This window comes from Phodopus roborovskii, unplaced genomic scaffold, assembly GCF_943737965.1.
Source record: "Phodopus roborovskii unplaced genomic scaffold, PHOROB, whole genome shotgun sequence".
Classification (NCBI taxonomy): Eukaryota; Metazoa; Chordata; class Mammalia; order Rodentia; family Cricetidae; genus Phodopus; species Phodopus roborovskii.
This window is the reverse complement of record NW_026125397.1, coordinates 8,863,191-8,887,989: the sequence shown is the minus strand read 5'-3', so window position 1 is coordinate 8,887,989 and position 24,799 is coordinate 8,863,191. Positions and strand designations below refer to the sequence as shown.

General features: G+C 38.7%; 1 protein-coding gene across 1 annotated transcript in view; it reads left to right on the top strand.

Annotated features, from left to right (window-relative positions):
• The window catches only part of Lama2 (laminin subunit alpha 2), a 564,428-nt gene that overhangs the window by 405,806 nt on the left and 133,823 nt on the right, over positions 1–24,799 (top strand). The window contains 4 exon segments of the mRNA XM_051175465.1: positions 1,129–1,215; positions 3,852–4,045; positions 18,816–18,958; positions 22,751–22,849. Of these exon segments, the coding sequence (XP_051031422.1) occupies positions 1,129–1,215; positions 3,852–4,045; positions 18,816–18,958; positions 22,751–22,849 (523 nt within the window).

Below are 24,799 nucleotides of genomic sequence, written 5' to 3'. Positions count from 1 at the left end.
TTATGAGTTTAGTGGCTGAGTTCTTGGGAACACCAATATACATTAATTGGTTAGATAACAAGGTTGTGAGTAGTAGATTCATTTGTTCACACATTTTGTGAAAGTTAAAATTTGGCATCCACTCACGAACCATGCATTCATATGGATTTGACATTGCTACACTAATGCTGCCCAAGCCCAAGAATATGATCATAGTATGTGCTGTTATCTGGTTCTTGGCCTTTACATCCTATTTCTTCCTTATATGGACAGATTTGGAAGACCTCAAGCAATAAAATGGAATATCTGAAGTATCATTGCTTGGCAACCAGGAAGTTTTCTCTTTCTAAGTTTCTAATGCTCCATGAAGTCTTACCCAGTTGGAATAAAGCACTGGCTTAAGAACAGTTTGCTACAACCCCAAACTACATAATAATTTAGTTAGTTTTCAAGTCTCCCCTCCCACTCCCTCACGGCCAGGTAACAGGCAGTCCTTGAGAGCTGTGGTCTGGCTGTGGTTTGTACATGTGATAGAGAAGTTGGTGGTTATTTCAAAGTCCATAGAATAGTGAGCTAATTTTGTTCATTTTCATACAGGAAGCTGTCATCTTGCCACATGCTCAATCAAATTACTTCATGGAATTTGTTAGCATGTAGATTGGGAAAGATGCTGTTGCATTCTGAATGAAACAGCTCTTCACACTCCACATGTTAGACTGCCAGAGGCAAGATGGACTGAGATTTAAGGGGAAAATCTATATGGTTTTTGCATCCTCTTATTTTTCTTTGGTTTTTAGCCTGAAAAGCAGTCAGTGATCCCTGGTTTACTATATAGAGACACACAAGTTCCCATCAGAATTGTCTCTGTGATATCTTTGCTGAATATTTAATATTCACGTAGGTTTCATAAAATCATTAGAAAACCCAAAATACTCATGTTTTTAATATGGTACCTTATTAATTCCTCAAAAATGAAACAGTTTTGTTATCATTAATAGTATTTAATTATCTTTGCCATAAGAATTGTATCAATCTTTATAAATATATTTAACATCCCATATCTCAAAAATGTCCCAGCTACCTTGGTAATGGAAATACTGAATTTTATCAAATGAATGATTAACATTTTATTTATTTATTTTTATTCAGTTTCAGCCCTTCTTGTGTTCTGGAAAGTCTGGATGATTACCGATGCACAGCCTGCCCGAGGGGATATGAAGGACAGTACTGTGAAAGGTACTGACAGTCACATGTGGAGATCATAAAGGGTCATGATTTCATTGTTTCTGTAATCTCATCATTTCTGTTCTAGTCATTAATGCTTCAGACTATTTTCATAGCTTCAGTATTGCTTCTTTTAAAAAGTTGTTTATTTTTACTTCATGTTGAGACCTAGTGATCCCAAATTATTTCATGATTATGTCATTTTTGTTTTAATATAAACAGAGTCAGATGTAGTTTTAAAAGGGCAGACTTTGGGTTTTTCCCAAAGCTTCTTAGTAGCTATGGAAATTGAGAACTGCTCACAGAGTTCTCAACTAGTTCATTGACCAATAGTGTCTAACCATAACTTCACACATGCCATTGTTCATAGCACTTTGGCCTTGTACCAGTGGGTCTTTGTGTATTCTGGAGTTAGGTGATAATGAGGGTATTTGCTTAGTCCTACCCAGAAAATAAAGTGTTAGTTATGAAGCCCCCTTGTTAGCAGGCTATTGATGTTCTTCAAAGAATTCTTGCAGTCCAAGCATACAAAATATGATAAAACACCATTAAACTGAATTTATGAAAACACTAAGCTATGGAACACAATCTCAGATTGACTGTCTGTTGAACGCAATAAATTCATATCTTCCAGATATGTATGCATTTACATGAGACCAAGAAAGCTGATGCTCAGATGGTTACTACCACTTTTAGTATTTCAGAAACTGCAGGGAAATGAATACTAACCATTATCAAGCTGTTCTTATTCTGTCATCTTAGTATAATTGGCAGCAATTTAATAATTTCATGACAATTTGTAGATTTAGCTTAGTTCTAGCAACCTATCTGGGTCCCATTTTCCTATCTACTTAACCCTGCCTTCCTCATAATCAGATGTGTAAGGGACCTTGTTTGTGACCTACCTAGGCTCCTTCACAGAAAGAGGTGTAACTGCCCTTAGGATTTACGCTCATCTTTCTCTTGGTGGCTCACAGCAAAGGATTAACAAGAAAGGATTAATTTCAAACCACTATATCCTTTGACTGAAAGCAGAATGAATTTCAATAACCTCTTTAAATTCTAGAATTTTCTATGTATAATAAAGCTAACATTGAAAACTCATCTGAAATCACACTTACTTCTAGTTTTCTTTTCCAAAGCCTATTTGCCCACTTCACCAGAGCCTGCTAGGAGAGCCTGAAACCATTTATCATTTCTGAAAACTAAATAACCATTTGCTATTGTTTACTATCAACTACTTAAAGATTCTTTTACACAATCATCAATGGTTACAAGAATAATGGCAATAAAAATGGAGTAATTAGATGTAAGTTTTGTAAATTCCAATAAAATGCATGTGTTTGTAAGATATGCTTTCAAAAATCTGTATATGATAACAACATATAATATCCAGAATTTTTATAAATGTACAGAAAGGTGAACTCACACCACCCAATGGGATTTGACAGAAATTGAACAGTTTATACTACAAACATCCAAAAACATTTTCAGTTATTTGGAAGATGTCAGCATCATTTGGACATAGATTATATATGATAAGGCTATATCTTCTGTATGTCTGCTACGCACTTTGGGATTATATTTAAGTGAATATTCATTTAATGCTCTTGTAAACACCAGTAGCATCATGACTAAAAACAACCGTGGGCACCAGTGAGATCATGTTTAGCAATTAATTATATAAATATTTTATGTTGCAGCTAACTTTATAAAGTGAAATTATCACTCACTATCTGCCAACAAAAACTTATAGAAAAGACTAGAAGAATGTATAGTAAGATCACAATTGCTGTCTGAAAGTGAATCACAGAAATCAATCATTTTAAATGCATTTGTGTAGAATCAGTAGGACCTGGTAGTTCTTGTAGTTTATGGATGAGCAGGGTCATATATGATCAGATGTGAGTGGTTTGAGTTGTTTTTGCAATTCTCGGGTGTTGTTACAGCCTCAAGTTTATCATCTCTAACATATAAGTGATCAGATTATATTTCCCTAAAAATTGCTTCTATTCAGCTACATTAAACCAAAGGTCTTGATTAATTTTTTTATTATAACCTTCCCGATAAATGTGTTCCGCTTATGAGAGCTTCTTGGCTCATTTAAATCACCTTTGACCTGCCCAGTGCAGTCAGGGTTTAAAATTGCTATAGTTTCTTGATTGTCCCTATCATCCAGAAGCTCCTTCCTGAGCTTCATCTTCATTAGCCTTGTAATGAGCCCTTGGAAGATTTAATCAATCTGAACTTGCTTGGAATGAACACGTTTCTTGTGTAGATGTTAAGAAATAACTTCAGGGGATTATTCAAATGATATTTTCATCGAACACTTGTTACCTTATATTAGAATGGTAATGGCCATGCCAGACCTGGGAATACAGACTCACCACTGGAGCTATTCAGAGAGATGAGGCAGACAGGCAGATGGCATGTTCAAAGCCTGTCTGGGCTCCAGAGTGAATTCAAGACCAGTCTTGGCAACTTGGTGATAGCTTTTCTTAAAACAAAACAACAGAAAGACCTAAGGCTGAATCCCTAGTAACACACACACACACACACACACACACACACACACACACACACACACACCAGCAGATTTAGGATGTGACTTTCACTAATATTCACTGCTTTGTCCTATTCCAACCTAGGTGTGCCCCAGGCTACACTGGCAGTCCAAGCAGCCCGGGAGGCTCCTGCCAAGAATGTGAGTGTGATCCTTATGGTTCCCTGCCTGTTCCTTGTGATGCAGTCACAGGACTCTGCACGTGCCGTCCTGGAGCCACAGGAAGGAAGTGTGATGGCTGCGAACACTGGCATGCACGCGAGGGCACGGAGTGTGTCTGTATGTATACTAACTTAGCTGCTGGTTCCGTGGGCCTGGCTTCCTTGTCTGTCTCTGTTCCAATAAGCCTGATACTTCCTTGTTTGCAGTAGCAGTTGCTACTCTGCATCCTCTCTGGAGCTACCTACCCACCTTCTGCAGCTCCCATGCTGATTTTTCTCCATCCCACTGAGCCAAGAACAGCTGAGAAAATCCTCAGCATGTTCTAGTCAATTCATTGAAGACCTACAACAAAGCTTCTCCATGCAAGTCTTATTTTTGCCCATCTCTGGATTGGCTATTTTTCCTAAAGTTGGCATTGCCCTTGTGACAGATTAAAGATCCAAGTCTATTAAATCTTTTAGAATCCTCCTGAATTTGTAATTGGCTGGATAGGCATTTTAAGCCTCAAATTACAACTGACTTTTTTCCCCGCTTTTACATAATGCTTTGTAACTTCATCTCAAACTGTAAACCCTAGATGCAGTTACAATGTACTAAAGTGTTTAAGTTTTGTTACATACAGAGTAAACAGTGAGGAGATGGCATGTTTTTTTCTCCTCCTACACACACACTCTCTTTCTCTCCCTCCCTCTCTCTCCCTCCCCCTCTCTCTCTTCCTCTCTCTCCCACTCTCCCTCCCTACCTTCCTCCCTTCTTCTCTCATGATTCTGGATTCAGTATTGAAATATGTAATACTGGATCTTACATCAATTCAAATCTAGAGAAAGTTATTTATAAAGTTAAAAGGAGAGTATTGGACCATGCTATGCTTTTTCCTAAAGAAATATGTTTCAGCACATTTTATTGCAATATTTACACACATACTTCAATGTGTTTGTGCATGATAGTCTTTCCTGTTTCATGTTTTATGTGTGTCTAATTCTGAGTTGCATTTTAAGAAGCACTTTTGCTTGTGCTCTGGTTTCTAAAAAATTACTTCAAAAGCTAAACCTGGGTTGAAAAGTAGGTCAAAACAAAACAGTAACACTGAAACATTTGGGAAGATGCATTAAGAAAACAATCAAAAAAAAAAAATAGGCTACTGCACTGTGCTGAAGAGATAGCTCAGAGGTTAAGAGTACTGCTGTTTTTCCAGAGGATCTGAGTTCGATGCCCAGACCCCAGGTTCATAACTGTCTCTAATTCCAGCTCAAGGGGATTCAAGTGCTATTCTGACCTCTACAGTCATGTGCACTCGTGTGTGCTTACCCAAGAAGAAACACACGTGCCTATGCAGAAATGCATAATTTTTAAAAATATAAAACAAGATTTTCTTTGTATTCCAACTCTAATGAGAACACATAGTGCTTGAAGTAAATAAGAAGGGCTATGAATACAACTCAATGTTTGTGTGCTTATATCACCTGCACAGAGCTTCACATTTGACCTTTGCAGTATGATGGGGAAAAATAAGCAAAAATATATGAGAAGGTTGGTGTAAGGAAGACTATAAAGGTATAATCCAAAATATTTGTTTGATAGTACTGTTGTTCTCTCTCTCTCTCTCTCTCTCTCTCTCTCTCTCTCTCTCTCTCTCTCTCATTACGTTTATTTTAGAAATAATTTTAAAGGTAGACCCTTGGCCAGCAAGAGAGCTCCATAGGCAAAGGTTCTTGCCATCAAGCCTCAATCTCAGTCAATCCCTGACACCCATATAGAAGGAAAGTAACTTCCACAATGTCTTCTGACCTATAGCACACACATGCACATGCACATGCGTGTACACACACACACACACACACACACACACACACACACACATTAAATAAATAAATCTTTTTTAGTATGTGCCAAACACCCCACAACACTGCTTCCCAATTTCCTTATTTACATGGATACAACAAGCTAAGTGATATATGGACACACCTCAATAACTTTGAACTACAAATAATCAATTCTATTAATTATTCAGACATCAATTTTAAAAATGTGTAATGTGGTATACAAAAATTAAACAGTAGCACATTAAAGTCAGCCAAAGATGAAAGAGAAGGCTTACTTGCTAAACATTTATTTTAAAAAGAATTGAGCTTTTTCCAGTCAAGTTAGCTTCATGTTCTTTTTCTGGTGATCAGTTCTTTGCTTACATATTAGTACATGTATCATAAGTGCCTTGGCCTTACTTACAGGAAGTTGTGGGGGGGGGGAGGTAGATTGGGACTGAAGGTAGCAATCTTGTAACTCAATGGGCTAGTCTAAAAAAAAAAAGGCTGGCAATCTCTGAGGATTATGCCACAATCGCTCCCAGCAATAAGAATGCTTAACTCATCTTTGCCTTGTATCTGTAATTTTTCACATGTTCCATCTGATACTCATTAACAAAGGTACTCACCCATTGGTGACAGAGTCACATGACCTCTCAGTGTCCATTCCCATTATTCTTGTCCACAAGTGGTGCATTTGACCCTGCTCAAAATAATGGTCCATCCATCACTGTGTCCTGGAAATTTTCATTTCCTTCTAGAATACCATAGTGATTTTTATACCATAAAAATGTTAACCTGGGGGACTGTTTTGCCATTTACACACCTGTTCTACATTATCTACAGCTGTGTTGTACAGGTAGACATTTTTTCTACAGCCTTCCTTCAGGCTTAGTGGTTCCTTCTTGCTTCTGGTCCTGTCTTCCACCTTTCCTTAGGCTGATCCTAAGAACTGCCCCACAGAACAACTAGACTTTTCTTCCTTTCTCGTCTTTTACAGTTTCCACAGTTTAGAACAAACATGATGTGGTTTTCCTACACTGCTCCCTCCCCCACCCCACAGCTCCTGCCTCCTACCCCTGCTTTTAAAATGACTTAAGAAAACAAGACTCAGTAAGGACAAAACTCTGGCTCATTCTCAATTCTCTTTATGAGAGACTTCTCTATCCCCAAGCTAAATTAGATCAAGGGACCAAAGAATAGACTGACCTGGTATGTTGTATCTGTGGGGCCTGCTTCATCATATGGGATCACAGTGGATTTTCAGAAGGCCTGAGGGGTGTGAGTTAGGAGAAGGACCTGCATGAGGGAGACAGAACATCAGAAGGAGTAAAGAAAAAAATGAATGTCTTTGCTGTTGTCAGTGAGTTTGGTGTTGACTGCAGAAAAGATCATGGCTCTGCTTGGTAGAAACCCGATACCGCACCAACAGTTTATTCGTATGGATTATATGAGAATTGATTTTGTTCTCTTTTATGAATTCCTTAAGAAACACAATTGAAATTGTCTCATCATATACTTAAATGTTTTGGTGTTTAGCTTTAGTTTTTTTGTTCATTTCTAAAATGTTTTTCATTATGTATAGTCATTGCACATGGTACTGTGTTTCCTAGGACATTTATATACAAGATTATGGACTAGGCTTCTTCATTGTGTTATTTCAGAAGAGCTGTGATCTGTAGAATCCATAGACTCACTATTTGTTCAATAAAAAAATAAAAGTCTATGCTTTAGAATTTGAAGAATGTAGAACAAATGAAGAAATCATGAGATGCCCGTCACTGCCTAAATTGGCCAGCAAGCCAGGCTAGGACTTTACTTATATTAAAAGGACTTTCCTTAGCCTGTTGTGGTCGTGAATGCTCATAACCTAGCACTTGAGGAATGAAAACAAGAGGATCCACAGTTCAAAGACCTCCTTGACTAGTTCATAAGTTTGAAGACAAACTGTCTCAAACAGTTAACAAGTGGGAGGACATTGGAGAATTTCCCACAGGGTGTAATCATTTTATATATTATAGTTCAATAATAATAATAATAATAATAAATTTATTCAATAATAATTTTATTAGGAAATGTGGAGACCCCAGAGTCTCACAGTATGATGATTTTAGCCCCTCTTCAGAGATCAAGTCCATCAAAGAGAGTGGGTAAATGGCGTCACTGAATACCCAGCACCTTCAGACTCCTAGTTCAGATGCCAGGCATCCCCTAGAGAACTCCTTGCACCACCAACAGGTTCACCATAACAGCAATTTTAGAAGCTCGCCTTGCTTGGAAGCTTCCCATTTTCTAGGTACAATGTTCAACCCTCCACACATTCTGGTTCATTCTTGTAGCATATTTGTACATGTTACTGAGAGCTGCTTTTGGCCTTACCTTAACTCCCAGATGATTACCATAAAAGGAATTCAGATGTGACACAGAGTACAGTGTAGAAGACAAGTAAGGTGCAGTAGAGTAATATAAAACTCATTAGGATAAGACTGGACAATAATCAGAAAAACCTACTATTTTAACTAGGCAAATGATACTTTTTTTTAACATTTCACTGAATTTGCAATTTTTATTTATTTATTTAGTGTGTGTGTGGAGGGGTATGTACTTGTGTGTATATGAAGAGCACAGCATTTGTAAGGAAGCCAGAGCACAACTTTCAGGAATTGCTTTTTTCCTCCACCTTATGAATGTAGATGATCAAACCCATGCTGTTAGGTTTTGGAGCTTTACCTGCTGAGCCATCCTTATCAGCCCCAGGTCATATTTTTTTTCTCTTAGAGGCTATCTGTAGGTTTTAAGAGATCAGATATTTAATTACGATCCATGCATATTCATCAGAACTTGTCTACAGAGTATTGCTTCATTGAAGTAGAAAAGATACATTAGGTTGGTACTTGCGTTAATTTCATACCTCTTCTTTTTTTCTTGTCTGCAAGCATCAAACTCAGAGGTTTCTTTGCCTGCTATCCAAACAGTCCATTAATGAGCTACAGCCCATCCCAAATTTATCAGTTTTAAGACAGCTGGACACTTTTTATTTCTTAGGTGTATTTGTGAGTTCTGAATATTTTATTTTAATGCTTGAAACAGGATTTCTGTTTAGTAAGCTGAGTTACACAAATTCATCCTCCCCTCTAAACCCTTGTTCATAATTGACATATCATTTCATACAATGAGAATATCCACCTACCCTGAAATCTGAGAATGAGTGAGAAAGCCCTTATGTATTAAACGCAAAAAGTTTTCTATGTGAAGCCCAAACTAGACTTGTTAATGTCCCATTTTCCTAAAATGTATAGTTAACAGAGTAACCCATACAGTGTTTAAAACAGACCATGAGTGACAGAGTAAAATATAGAACACGTCTGGGGAGCTGCAACTAAAATTAGTAACTTTGGCAAGACATTCCTCCATAGAATATAACCAAAATACTATCTCGTGTCTTATAAATATCAAATCCGTGCTTACTTTCATAGTCACTGCATATGAGGTATCTGTGATACATCCATTTTGTTATTTATATCACAGCATATTTAAAATACGACATGTACAATGATTCCTCTCTCGTCAGTATCACAGTAGAAATCACCAAGTGTTCTTGACTCTGCAGTTAGGCAGAGACACCGTGAAGGTGCTCCTCCTTATATTTTGCTTCATTTTATTTGTTTGCTTATGTATTTGTTTATTTACTGCTGTACATGCTCTGAGATTCATGTGGAAGTCAGAGGACAACTTGAGGGAGTTGATTCTCTCCTTACACCATGTAAGTCGCTTGAATCGAAATCAGATCATCAGGTTTAGTGGTGATCATTCTTAAATTCCAGGTCATCTTACTGGCCCCAAAATTCTTATTCTTAGTAGCTAGTTGCCAGCAAACATCTCACCATCACAATACACAGGCCCTTGTCATCACTAGAATACTGTTGATCCGTGATATAACATATATGCAGAAACAAAATAGGGGAACACTGTCATCATTGTAAAAATAAACACTTACTGCTCCAAAAGATGAATTGAAAAGATCTTTTGAAGTGATTTGTTAATCTGTGACTTTGCATAAGATCACCCTTCATACTCACCCCTATATGTCATGCTGTCTTTACTATCACTTAGTTATCAAGTAGATTCCCTTTTCAAAGGCCATTCAAAGTATGTTTGCCATAGCTTTCTGGGACTTTAAGCCATGATGATGTCATGTTCAAATCCAAGTGCAGAGCAATTTATTTAGGCAGCTTTTGTGCCTTCATCCATTTATTTGTTTTACTATAATGTAGAACATATTTATTTTTTTTTAATCAACAGCCTACTTAACATTATTCTATGCTACTATTGTGTGGAACAGTATTTGTGAGGCTGATTCTGGATGAGTCTAATCATTCCTCATGCCATATTGGCAAGCCTGCACCAGAAGGAAATTAAGGCCCAGCACAGTTGGGCCTTATTCATGGGGATTACTTATAATTATTGCTTTTAATCAGGCTTTTACTTAAGAATAAACTGAACTTTACTCTGGTTCTTCACTTTGGATAGACCCAAAGATTTAATGACCCCTCCCCACAAAGAAGAGAATAATCACATATTGATTAAAGTGGGGCAGTTTTTCTATACATTATTTCATAATTTCTAGAATGGGAAAAGTCCATATTGGAAGTATTTTTATCAGGATGGCATGTGCTAGTTTGTAAAAGGGAGTTGTTAATTGGTCTAAATAATGAAAACCCAGAGTCAGACAGAGGAAAATGCTGAGAGATCAGAGAAAACTGAGCAACCACAGTCACACCTTACCTTCTTAGCATCTCAGCAGACAAGAGAGTGAGTTCCTGTTTCCTCCCCCTTTATATCCTCTCTCCTCCCAGTCATCTTACTTCCTGTCTGTGCTCAGCCATCTCACTTCCTGTCTGTATAGACTTCCAAACCTCTATGGTTAGTTAGTGGCAAGCTCCATTCTCTGATCTTCAGACAGGCTTTATTTGTAAAAGCAAGATATCACCTCACTAGTTAGTTTTTTGTTTTATTTTATTTTATTTTATGTCAACTTGGCATAAGCTTGGTCATCTGATAAGAAGGATTCTCAAATGAGAAATGACTCCATCAGATTGGCCTAAAGGGAAAAATTGGGGCATTATTTTTATTAAAGACCTATGTGGGAAAGCCCAGCTCACTATGAGTGATGCCATTCTTGGACAGGAGGCCCCTGGGGTATTTAAACAAACTGAGGAAGGTATGAGGAGCAAGTCAGTAAACAGCATGCTCCAATGGCTTCTGCTTCAGTTTCTGCTTCTAGGTTCCTGCCTTGAGCTCTGTCTTGACTTGCTGTGGTGGTGGATTATAAGCTGTAAGATAAATTAAGACCATTACTCCCCATGTGGCTTATGAACATGATTTAGTGTAGCAATAGGAAGCAAGCCAGGGCAGACCCTGACTGTTCCCTTTAACTCTTTGGCCATCTCTAAAGGTAAGGTATTTTGAATATCTCATCAGTTTCTGGTGAAATATTTCTTTGGCTTAGGCGGAATCACATTTTTTCATAATTATCTCTAATTCTAGATACCATAAGTCACCGGAAACCACTCTTTGGCTCTCCCTACAATGTCTCTTTCCTTTGAGTTTCTGTATTCAATCTTTCTACATACCTAACCACCATGGGCCATGACTATTTTATGTGTGCTGGTATGCACAGAATTATGTGCACATGTGTATGGAAGACAGAGGACAATTTCAAGTGTCATTCCTCTTCAAGTTCTGTCTGCTTTGTTTTTTGAGACAGTGTCTCTCACTGGCCCAGGACTCACTCTTTAGTCATAATTGTCTAACAATTAAACCCCAGTGATAGTGTACTGTCAGGTTCTGGCTCCTCGGTGATAGTACTACAAGTCTGTGCCATCATATCCCGATCTTCAAGTGTGTCTGGGGATCAAACTCAGGTCCTTGTGTTTGTGTGGCAAGCACCGTCCTGTCTGAGCTCTCTCTCTCCTAGCATTTATTTTTCCATGCTACATAACTTGATTTAGTTTAAATGGAATTCACATTTATACCTTGAATCTTGTACAGGTATAAATGTCTGAACTTTTGCCTAAATTTACATTACTGGAAATTTTGGGAGATTATCTTTGTTGTTATCTAAAGATACCAGAGAAATCAGGGACCCCTGCTGGAACTCTTAGTCTCATTAATATAAGAATTTAAGAACAAATGTAAACAGAAGCCTGGGAGTGACCGTTTTATAGAAGGAAGAGGAGGGAGAAAGAGGAAGAAGGAGAAAGGGGAGGAAGAAGTAGACGATGACAACAGCAACAACAATAAAGACGACTTTAGGGCAGGCAAGTTGTGAATTTCAGCATCTTTCCAATGAGAAGAATACAGAAGAGAAGAAAAAAGCAGTGATCTCCAAGTTAGGGCAGCACGGATGTTAGCTACATCGTAAATAGACAGCCACCCAGCAGGGAGGTGGGCTTTGGAGGAAGGCTAAGGAAGCCTAAAGTACCAGAAAAAGCGGAGTGAGGCTCTGATGGGCACCCGAAATAAAGACAGAAGAGAAGGAAAAGGAGGAGTTACATCTAATCGGGATTCAGAAGACCCAGCAGGGTCTCATGGTGGTTCAAAGGAACTGTTCAAGGTGATAGGAATTCGGGGAAGAAAAAGTACATTATGTCCTTAAAGGAATAATTTGTCTGCCTCTTAAGCATGGTATAAGGTGAACCTGCCTTCCTATGGGTGGTCCCTTAACTAAGTCATTGGCCCATGAAACTGTATTAAAGCTCAGCAAGCAGACAATGCGTGTCCACTCCTAGAGGTGGTGGCTGGGAGGGAACAGCTCTCTCTTAATTGGTCATCTGATACTATTCTAACACTTCCCAAATACTTATTTCTCTAACCAAAGAAACAAGGTGAATAAACCTTTTGAGTAAGTCTGAATTCAAATTCTTATGTCAGATAATGACTTATAAATAATGAAGTATTGCCAAATCTGTTTTAATAAGCCCCAAATCTGTTGTCTTTTTTTTTTTTTTCTTAAGGCAAGCATCTCATGGTGTCAACCCAGATTGTCATAGCTCAGGCTGGCTTTGAACTTGTGAGTCTCCTGCTGCCTTTTCCTCTACAACACAAGGCTCACAAGTATATACTATTTGTCCTGCTTAAACATTCCTTTTTCCAGGTATCAAGAAGAAGATAGACAAAAAATTCAAAACCAGAGCTGTATCAAAGCCTTTTAGTTTTCCTAATTAATTTAAAATATACACATTATAGTATAAATTTTATCCTTTCTTTAGAAGGTGAATTTAAATTCATTTATCTCTAGTTAATTAGAACAGACAATTTTTGTATTTCTCCCTAAAATTGGTTTAAGGATTTGGCCTTTTCCAAATGCTCAGTGTAGTCTCAGCTTCAGCTTCTTTGGTTTAAATGCACTTTGTAAAATTTTTTTTTGTGTGATAGTAAGCCAGTAATTACTATGCATGGGGGATTCTGGTAGAAATGCAATATTTTGGAATAATTGCTAACAGAAAGATGTGTAATATCAGCTGCATGATCTGCCCCTTACATGTGCCCAGCTATAACAACCTGAATTTAGTACTGCATTTGTTAATATTAACACAAATTTATCCTGAAACTTTTATAGGCAAAGACTCGGAAACATTTAGTCATGTAAAATCTAATCATAGTCTTGAAATATTTGCTTTTACTCTCATGCATTTTCGGCAAGCTCTCACTTTATAAGCTTATCCATATTATTGAATTAGGAGAATGGTTTAGAGAGGTTTGGAGGGTGTCCTGATTATGAGCTAGGTATTAATTTACACAGCAGCCTTGTCAGAGAGCCATTGTTTATAGAAGGTGAATACCCCATGTCTCTCTACGTGTCTCAGATCTTCCTATCAAAGTGAATTAAATTTATTTTTCGTTTTATGGCTTCTCAAGTGTCTGCTACAATACACTTCATACATTTTAAGGTCAAAGAAAAGTAGCTTGTGGCATAAGTAAAATATTTTATGTCAGAATAAAATGACAAACCATTATGTAAATGGTACAATTCCCATCAATGTGTACCTTAAAACTCAATGAGTGAGATGGATAAAAGTTTAGAAAACTCCCCCATAGATGTTGTATCTATAAGTCTTTCTTAGCTGTTGGGACAGATGTGAGTGTAAAACTGGAGCATACTATAAAACCTACCTTTCACTTATGAAAATCTGCCTCACTTTGTTCCTTAAGAAGCAAACACAGAGACTATAACATGGGACCTAATGGTAGACCCTTGGCCCAGAGACATAAAAAATGGCATGGGTGAGTTCTTGCAAAAGGCCATTTGTGGGGTAGCCAAGAAGTATTTTGCCACTGAGCTGGGTCCCCAACCCCTTAAGACTTTAATAATATTAAGAATTGTTATACACGCTTGTTTTTAACTTAGGAACTGAGACTTAACAGTCCCTAGTATGAATCCACATTCCAAACCATAACTCCAAACATGGAGCAAGTATTACTTATCTCTTAATTGCATGGTGGTATCGGACATGATGATAGTGAGGATAAGCCTTTCTTTCTCTCATGTTGCATGTCTCTTAATGAGCCTAACCTGGGATTATACTCTGGGCAGCAGAGTTCTAAGAATGTGAAAGTAAAATCTTTGAATCTTGGAAGCTGAGACCTAAGCGCCCTCCCCCCCAAAAAAATTCCTTGTCACATTCTGTGGATTAGAGTACGTTGCAAATCCAATCCAGAATTGGGAGGAAGTAAGGTAGACTTGCCTCTTAATGGTAATAAAAACAAAGAAGTTGTAGCTCTGTTCACCCCCCCCCCAGAAATGAACATCTTAGTTCATAACCTAAATGTGTCCTTTCTTAGTCATTCATATCCCTGCATTCCCTCCATTACAGTACATTTCTCTGGGTCACCAGAAAACAGCAGTTTCTGTATGTATTCATTGGGACCATTATCTTTAAGATTTCATTTTCGTTTTTACTCATTAACTTCTTTGACAATGTCATGTGCTTATATTTTGTATAATTCATTCTGGTCATTCTCTCCCCAAGCTCTCACTTACCTCTCTACCACCCTTCAACCTCCCTCCTCTCTTAGAGTCCTTTTCTGGATTTAAGACTTTGGGTTTGGTTTTGAGTTTAAGCCATTTAGTTTAATCAGGAAAATCTTCATGACCATTGGATTAGGACTATCCTTTGGAACCTGGTGGGAATCACCGGTAGCTACACACCTGAAAGCAATCATGCTCCATTTCCTGAATGTATTGGTAGGGAATAGTGTGGGGCAAGGCCCCTGAATCCCTCCCCCATCCATGCTTGACTGTTGATGGCCTCAGCCTCATGCTGATCCAGTGCAGTCATACACATTTTTTGCAAGTCTGTGGTTGCAATGATGCATGTATGGCATCTTTGTATGCCCCAAAGATGGTGTCCTGCAGCTCTTCTCCCTGTCTTCTGGCACTTGTATTCTTTATGCTCCTCTTCTCCATGTTCTCTAACCCTTGGAGGGAATACAATAAATGTCTTATTTAACTCTGAACAGTCAACTGTTACCTCTCAGTATCTTTTACAGCCGAGTCTCAGCATTTAGCATAATTCTCTGTGAACACAAGCTTCTCTGATTACAGCTGAGAGTTGTGATTGTGTATGGGTATAAACAAATACATTTAGAAGGTGATTGGTTCATCACTGTATCAATTTAGCTAAACAACACATTTATGTTCCCTTCACCAGGGACAATGACCTCTCCCGCCACGTGCTTTGGAGTGGGTTTATAGTTCCAGGATTTTCTCCTGTAGGCTAGGCATGCAAAGCTAGGTAACACTGTCAATTCCTTTCTCCCCCTGACTGCCTGAATAGCACCTCCAGCATCATGAAAAATAAGCCAGCAGGGAGGAGTTGTCAGCTCACATCCAAATTCTCTCACTCAGTTATTGTGCTTCACATCTTTAGCAATAGACACTTGTAATCTAGTTCAGGGCGGGGGTTGAGCAAGAAAAATCACAATGCACTACATGGCTTTGGAGAACTCTAGAGTCTAGAGTACTAATCTAGAGCCTAGAGTCTCCTTGACCAAATACTCCACACCTGGCATTGAGGACAAACTTTTTCCCAGTGGGAAGATGTCTCCTCCCTAACTAGTTTTAGGATGAACTGTGCTTTTTGTTTGATTTGGTTTTTCTTTCTTTGGGTTTTGTTGCTGTTGTTGTTACAATATAGTAGATTTTCTTTAACGTTTTCATACTTTGCTTTTCTTAGCCTTCCCCTTGCCTCCTTGTTATACTATTCTCTCTTCCTCTCCCTGTTTAAACTTTTCTTCTCCCCCAACACTATTTCATAGTATCTATATTATACTATCTCCCCTCCCTTAAGATTTCTGGCCTATACAGGAAGTGGAAAATAGAGAAGCTTGGATCCACAAATGAGGAAGAATATACAGTGTTTGCGTTTTCATGTCTAGGTTATGTTTTCCTTATTCCACCCATTTACCTTCATTTTTCTTTGTAGCTGAATACAGTTCTGTGGGTACATATACCGTATTTTCCTTGTTCATTCACCAGGTGATGGACATCTGAGCTGATTCTATCTCTTAGCTATGTGTTGAGAAGCAATAAAGACAGATGAGCAAGTGTATTGGTTGTGCAATGTAAAATTCTCTAGGTATATTCCCAGGACTATAATAAGAACTAGCATCTTTCTCAGTCTCAGACAACTACTGCCCTTTTAGGCAGTATTCCTTACACATTCATATGGCTCTCCACTGGTTATCAAGCATGCCATTCTTACCTTCAGACATTTCCCATATGACCAACACCTTTCTCTCTCTGATCTCAAACTCCTACCTCCCTATTTTTTCTCCTGTTCATGAATGTGTGCTACTATGCCATGTGCCTTCTACAAATATTTACCCAGTGGTGCTTGAGAGCCACACTAAGAATCTTCCCCTCGTTAGACCAGCCAGCACTTCATTGTCTCTTGTGATATGCTTTCTAGAATGATTGAATGCTGACATGTCTATTGAAGCTCTAATTGCCCAAGGGTGATGGAGTCACTGTTCTTTCTTCCTTTCATTGTGTTTCCATGGTGCAGAAATTCTCTTTCACCCTGGCTGGAACAGTAAGAGACATGGTTCTAACTCTAGACTTCAGCTCCTGCCTTTCACTTGTAGAATGTCAGGAGCTTGCATAGGAACTCAGGTGACATGCCACCCTTGTACTTGCCACCTGCAAAAAGCTGATTTACTGAAAGCCTTGCTGGGTCTGTTAAATCCTGGTGAAGGAACATGGCAGCTCACCTCTAACTGCTGTCCTTTCAAAACATCCTCTCTGTACTGCTTCCCTTTGTTTACAAGCTTCTGTAAATGGTTTTCTCTCCATGAAGTGCTCAGGGGATTGCTGTTTAGAGAACTAATTGAATTCTTGCCAGTCTGGGGCATGAGCCAATCACACTCAAGAACTCGGTGTTTTCCATGTTATGTATATTTTTCTCTTCTAACATGGATATGGTTTTGATCCATGAGCAGATAGAAGAAAAATCTGCATATGTTCACGTTGATTTATGATAGAATATAATTATGAAAATCTGTGCTCCCTGGTGTAAAGATGCATATCTTACAAAAAAGTTCGAAGTGTGGAGCTAGAGATGTACCTTAGATGAGAGAGTACTTACTCAGCACTCACAGAACCCTGGCTTCCAGTATGCAGAAACCAGGCATGGCAGTTCATGTTTGTAATCCCAACATTCAGGAGGTAGATGACAGAAAGTCATAATTTTGAGGTCATCCTCAGCTACATAGCAAATTCAAGGCTAGCCTGAACTATCTGAGACCTGGTATCAAAAAAAAAAAAAAAAGAAAGAAAAAGAAAAATTAAGCAAATATACTTTACTTTATCCAAATAATAAAGATGTTCTCTTTAAAAAAAAAAAACTGTGATGTTACTTTAGGTTTAATCTGGACTGGCGAAAGTCCATTTCGCCCTCCATCAATCCTCCCAGCACCCTCTCTACCACTATGAGGTTTGAATAGCTCCCTTTTCTGACCATTAAGGATAATGTGAATGACACTACCAAAGTCAGTTACTTTCAGATTAGATCTTGCCCTGCCTTTGGAAGCTGTGTATTTGCAAGACTGGCTAACGTTTATCATCACAGTAGAGATTTGTAGAACTGCAGCTCTTGTGAGAAATAAAATGTTTGGGGAAAGAAGGAAATTCTGGCTAAAAGAGTAAACATCAAGACAAGGAAAAACATCATCGCAGAAAGAAAGGTTCTTTCTTTGGGGCTTAAAACATTCTGGGGGGGCAGTGAGGTGAGGTCTCTGTCAGTAATGTGATTGCCTCATAATAATGAAGACCTAAGTTCATAGCCCCAGCACCAAGGAAAATGGTGAGTGTGACAATACACTCCTGTAATCACCCGCTTTGGAGAGATGGACCCATGAGCATTTCTGACATTTACTGACAAGCCAGTATAGCCGTAAAGGGAACCCATGGTCCAGGGAGAGTTATAAAGTAAGATTTCTATCTTTACCTCTGACCTACACACAACCATTCAGCATACCCACGTGTATGACTGTGCCTGTACATACAAACACATTTGTGCAAACACCTGCAAAATCTTTTGATAATACTTTTATATACCTTTTTTTTTTATAATTCATGAAGCCTTTGCAGGAGAAATCGCTACAGATGCCGTGCAATACCATGGAATATGTATAATATGCTTGGATACAGTGAATATCCTAATGCAGCATTATTGCTGTGTTCTCATAGATTTATATGCTGTGTTTTGCCTTTCGTTTACCAGTTCTTCAACATGCTTCACCCTTTTCCCAGTGCAAACTGAATCTGTTCTTCTCGTTTGGTCGTTTTAGTTATGTCATCCTCTGTCTTCCAGGTTCTACATGACAGATACAACTTAATCTTCTGATGTTTTTATCTATCTTCAGCTGCCATCAGTGTGAGAGCAGTAATTATCTGAGATGTACCTCACCATCTTTCATAGAACTATGATTGGATAATAAACTGTCCCATAACTGATATCTTTGTGAACATCTGGTTAGACTGTTCAGCATGAGTAACCATTCTTTGTTATTCCCGTTTACAGTTTGTGGAGATGAATGCACAGGCCTTCTTCTTGGTGACCTAGCCCATCTGCAACAGATGGCCATGAACATCAACCTCACTGGCCCATTGCCTGCTCCATACAAAATTCTCCATGGGCTTGAAAATACAACTCAAGAACTCAAGGTCGGTGGGGGCACTCACAGCTTCAGGGCCAGGGGCTGAGATAACAAAGGCTTCCCAAGTGGTCTTGGCCATCATTAGTACATGTTCCTTTCACTACCCAAAACCAGGAGAACAAGTGTAGGAAAGAAACTTCTAAACCGATGCTTCAAACTGGAGAACTGCAATATGCAGAGTCCTATTAAAGGCAAATATTCTTCTATCTCCCTGGTTGGCCTAAATCGGTTTTATTATGTGACTTGAATATGTGCAAACATAAAATCAGGTAGGTATCCCTTATACTTATAGCTCCATAAAATCAAAACAAATTAATCCTTACAGAAGTCTGCAAAACCAATAAAATTCAAATTAAAAGCATTAATCTAAAGTAATATGATCTCGGCTGAAAGTGAATTACTTCTCACAAGGAGAATGTGATATTGACTACACCCCCACTCTTCTACAGGTGACTGGTAGTTTCTTAGTCTACATTCCTTTAATGGAACTCAATAGCCCCTACAGGGGGTCCTGAAGTGACAAGCATACCTGACTTATACATTAAAATTGACCTTTGATCCATGCAAATATATGCTTTAAGATCAAGTACTGGAATACATCTGCCAGCTGCCTATCCTGGGAGTCAGGAATACTTTCATTGCTCTTTATTAATATTGAAAAACAAGATTAAAATGTTTTGCAACTTTGACAGTGATTCTGACCCTCTGTTCTAAAAGATTGCTAAAGCTTCCAATGTGTGAAAGGCTAGAAGCAACATTTAGAAAACTAATGTGGTTTAAAATTAGTGCAAAGTAGTTACTTGAATGTTGTTCACTCAATTATCAAGTAGTTACTGAGAAGTCATAGGCTCCCCAGTCACAATCAGCTCCCTGTGCATTTCTTACCTCCTCTGGTCTTTCCATGCCTTTGGGAAGCATACACAGACCCTCTGCTGTTTAAAAAAAAATAAAAGTTAAACAGTAATTAAGCCATTAGCAAAAATATCTAGTTAGCATGTACCTTCTAAAGATTTGATGCACAAAAACTGGGAAACTGGTAAGATTCAGGGCAACTAGGAAAACCACCAGTAATGAGAGCATAGTTTTCTTGGGACCTGAGTGGCAGAGGTTTTAAAAGGAAGAGAAATGCTGGTGACGACTGGAGGAAGACGTCTTTACTTCATTCACTAGCTAGCAGGAGATACTTTTCTAGGGAATATATGCTTTAATCCTCACCATTACCTTAATGATGGCAGTAAAAATAACTAACATTTGTTGAAAAGTTATATAATTAAAATTGTTCATGTATAACAACACGTAGTTCTTGCAAGAGTAACAATAAAAACCCAAGAAGCAAAATGGAGTTTTAATAAGTAGTTTGTGTCCCCATAAGTTTCTATATGGAAAATTTGTCTTAGTCTGTTTGGTTGCTTTCACAGAATACCATAACTGGCTACGTTATAAACAATAGAAATACATTTGTAACAGTTCTGCAGCCTGGAAAGCCCAAATCTAAGGCAGACTCAGTGTCTAGTAAGGGCTCATTTCTCATGTATACATGATTCCTTACTTTGGCCTCATCTAATAGCAAGAATTGTGAGCTCTTTTATTATATATTTAAGGGTTACAATCCCAGGAAGATGGGTTTTCCCCTTATTACCTAATCACTTCTCAAAATTACACTTAATGACATCGTTACCTTATAGACTAGCATTTCAACACATCAATTTGTGAGCTACACAAGCCCTAGTTACCCTCATGATGGTATTTTGAATCAAATCTTTGGGAGGTGATCATTGTTAAGTTGAGGAAGAGGATGAAGCACTCATGCTGCAAGGTTAGCCTGAAAAGAATAGGAAAGGGGACTGTCTCTCTGCCAGCCATTTCAGAACACAGGGAAAATATAACCATGTGTAGGTCCTTACCAGCAACCAAATTAGTTGACAACCTTCGGTTGTTCAGCTTCCAAAACTGTACATTTTGTTCAAGCGACCTTGTCTATGGTAATTTTTGTTGAAATAGTCTGAAATGACTAAAATAAAAGTGCCATATTCAATATTTTTAAGTAGAAAAACTGAGGCACAATGCAGTATTGCTTGAAGCACAATTTCAAGGCTAGTAAATGTAGTGGTGAGATTTGAGTAGAGGCAGTATGACTTAAGGGCCTTTGAAATTGAACATCTTTTCCAACCTCAAAGAGACAAAAATAATTCAGATGGGGCAATCTAGTTAGCTAGTAATGAGGCCTCGTTGGCCAAAGGCCATACTCTTACTACCTACTCTTGCTTAAAAGAGCCACCTACCTATGACAGAGATGTGCATTGGACCTGTCTGGCCCACATTAGAAATCAGGCCTGCTTGTGAGAGATAAGGCTGGAATTCTAGAGGACAGGCCAATATAAAGGACAACCTTGAAAGCTAGGCTACAGTCTATTTACCTCATAGTCTTACATTCACGAACATAAAAGACATTATGAAAAGGAGGCTGACTAGCAATTTTCAACACACAGAGAGAGAATACGGACTGGAAAACAAATTAGAAAAGCAAATAATTAAGTTGGGCATAAACGTTTCTAAAAATAGTATGTCATCATTGGATGGTGAGTTTCCTGGAGCCTGGAAGAGGTTCTACCCATGAGCATCACTAATACAAAGACTTCTGTCAACCCTCTTTCTTATGTCTTGGAGTTTGTGAAAATGATCTCTGTGATTCTTTAATTCCAGTCTTTCTTCATTATTTCAATTCTTTTTTCATAGTAAATCTATTATTTGAAAACTGAGGATCCCATTTTGATATTTTACAACCTTTGAGAACTATATTTGATCCTGTTATGGTTCCCAAATTCTAGCCAAAGGCCATCAGAACAATACCCATGATAGCCAGAGCTGGGTTTATTTATCTACTACCATCGTTGACATTAAGCACCATGAGGGAATCATGCAGTATCTCAGTGAGAAGGCATAAACAATGATACACAACATTTAGACTTGGACTTGGCCTCTGTGAATGGAACAGGTTCCCAGACGCAGAAGCTTACAGTTCTTTCAGCCATTGAAAGTGAGACTGGAACTCTAACTGAATTTCTGGTGAATCTTAGCTAAAACAGGGGGTGGTTAACATTGTGATTAATAAGGAATGATGTTCCCTCCTATAGGCACAAAACAGGCATTGGGATACTTTTGTGATCTGTACAAGGATGTGGAACTGTCTACTCTTTGACAAGCTTACAGATTCTTGTTTCATTCATCACTATCACAGGGTGGCCTTGTCTGAAAGTAGACTGTAGATTGTAGTGGAATCTGACTCAGCTGTGTGTGCAACACTAGCTCGTACCAATCTTGACCACAGGACGAGCCTAGCTAGCAAGTTCCTTGTATCAGGGGCTGCTCTCTTTCTCCCTTGTAAATTACAGTCATGCTGATTAGAATGGAAGCCTTAACAAACGCAAAGATCCTTCTAAACACAACCAAATACCAGCCTTTTGTAAAAAAGACTTTCTGCAGTCCATAGTTTGCTCATTCAGAAAATGAAGCACCTTTTATTTCACAGAATTCTTATAAGAAGTGAATTTTGAGTGGTGGGGATAAACAAAATTTTTGAACATGGTAATTTCTCAATAAACTGCAGTAGGTCAATATTTACGTGAGTGTCTGGTGTGGCAGTCTTTGAGCATGTGTCCACTTACAGTAAGTAGTTTCCCTTCTATTGAGGGCAGAAATGCCTAAGTATTCAGTGTGTACAGGAAAATGTGCTCTGTGCGACCCTAGGATGGCTGCTAACCCATTTACTAAGATGTATATGGTCTGAAATCTTTTCCAGCACCTGCTTTCACCTCAGCGAGCACCAGAAAGACTCATTCAGGTGGCAGAGGGCAACCTGAACACCCTGGTGATGGAAATGAATGAGCTGCTGAGCAGGGTGAGTTAGAAAACCACACAGGCACACAGACCTTGGGGAATCAGTTTCCTTCAAATTAAAGAGAATGACCGAGCTACTCTGAAATCTTCTTTCTAATTTTCAGCTTTGTCTATGATATCCGGGAATATGGTTGGATAATTCTTCCCCAAAGGAATTCTTATTTCCCAGTGGCCCCCTCCAAACACACACACACACACACACACACACACACACACACACACACACACACACTAAATAAACAACATTGACACACTGAGTCAAGGAAAAAGGTTAAAGATGATTGCGTATTTTGAGAACTTCATCTAGTAGCCTCCATTGTAAAAGTTTTCACCAATTCTAACTTTCAAAAACTCTGTCCTTGATTTTGTAAAGGAAATGAAAAACATGAAAATACTTGTGTCTTTAATCCTGGTGGAGTTTCTACATTTTTACAGAAATATAGTCTCAAGCAGTACTCCTACTCAGAAAATGAAACCTTTATTGTCAAAATCTGGAGTGTTTAAGACACCATTTATTCAGGCTGTAAAAATCCATGCTGCTTCTATCAGACTTTCCCCAGCAATCTGTAGGTTTAAATTTTCTAAATTGCAAGAGGGTTGAGGTTCTTTTTAACCATTGCAGACTGTGGAAAACAACATAAAGTCTGCCATCTTGTGGACAGAAGGATGCACGAACATAAAAGCTGGCCTGTAACCCAGGATCCAGGGGATTATATAAACTGCAGGAAGAGGAGGGGAGAGGAGAACATGCGAGAGCATGAAGATTGAGTCAGGGGAAGAATAGAGGAGAGCAAGAAAAGAGAGACCATAATAGAGGGAGCCATAATAGAGGGAGCCATAATAGAGGGAGGTTTTAAGAGAAATCTGGCACTAGGGAAATGTCCAGAGATCTACAAGAATGATCCCAATTAACAATCTAAGCAATAGTGGAGAAGCTACCTTAAATGCCCTTCCCCAATAATGAGATTGATGACTACCTTATATGCCATCCTAGAGCCTTCATTCAGTAGCTGATGGAAACAGAAGCAGACATCCACAGCTAAACAGTGAGCTGAACTCTTAGAATCCAGTTGCAGACAAGGAGGAGTGATGAGCAAAGGGGTCAAGACCAGGCTGGAGAAACCCACAGAATCAGCCTACCTGAAAAAGGGGGAGCTCATGAACTCCAGTCTGACAGCTGGGAAACCAGCATAGGACCAACCCAGATCCCCTGAATATGGGTGTTAGTTAGGAGGACTGAGCAGTCTATGGAACCTCTGGTAGTGGATCAGTATTTATCGCTAGTATACAAATGGACTTTGGGAGTCCATTCTACACAGAGAGATACTCTCTCAGCCTAGACACATGGGGGAGGACCTAGGCCCTGCTCCAAATGATGTGACATTGAAGATTCCCAAGGGAAGGCCTCACCCTCCCTCTGGAGCAGAAAAGGGATGGGATGGGCTTTTGTATGGGGGGAGGGGGTAGATGGGAGGGTGTGGGAACTGGGATTGACATGTAAAACAAGCTAGTTTCAAATTTAAATTTTAAAAAAAAATTATCAAAGAAAAAATGATGAAATATGTCGCAGCTAGAAAATTCTTGGAGATTACTTAGTCTGTTTAAAGAAAGGCTCACCCAGCCTTAACAGGGAAATAACAATGACCACACAATCTGATAAAGCCAGGGTGCTAAGTCTCACTGGCCTTCTAAGTTTCCCATGAATTGCTACTGAACCAGGGAGAGTCCTCCAGGAAAACCAAATGGCTTCTAAACAAGCAGCTTAACCATAGTCACCAGGTCCCATATGACATCAGAAAAACCATTTCGGGACTCAGCCCACCAAAGCAGAATGTACAGGGGAAGCAGAGCTTCAAGCTAAAGTTACTCTAGCTTATACTGGTCAATCAATTTTGGCTTGTCACATGAATGTTACCAAATAAGATAGCTTAAACAAGTTTTGCTAAATTCA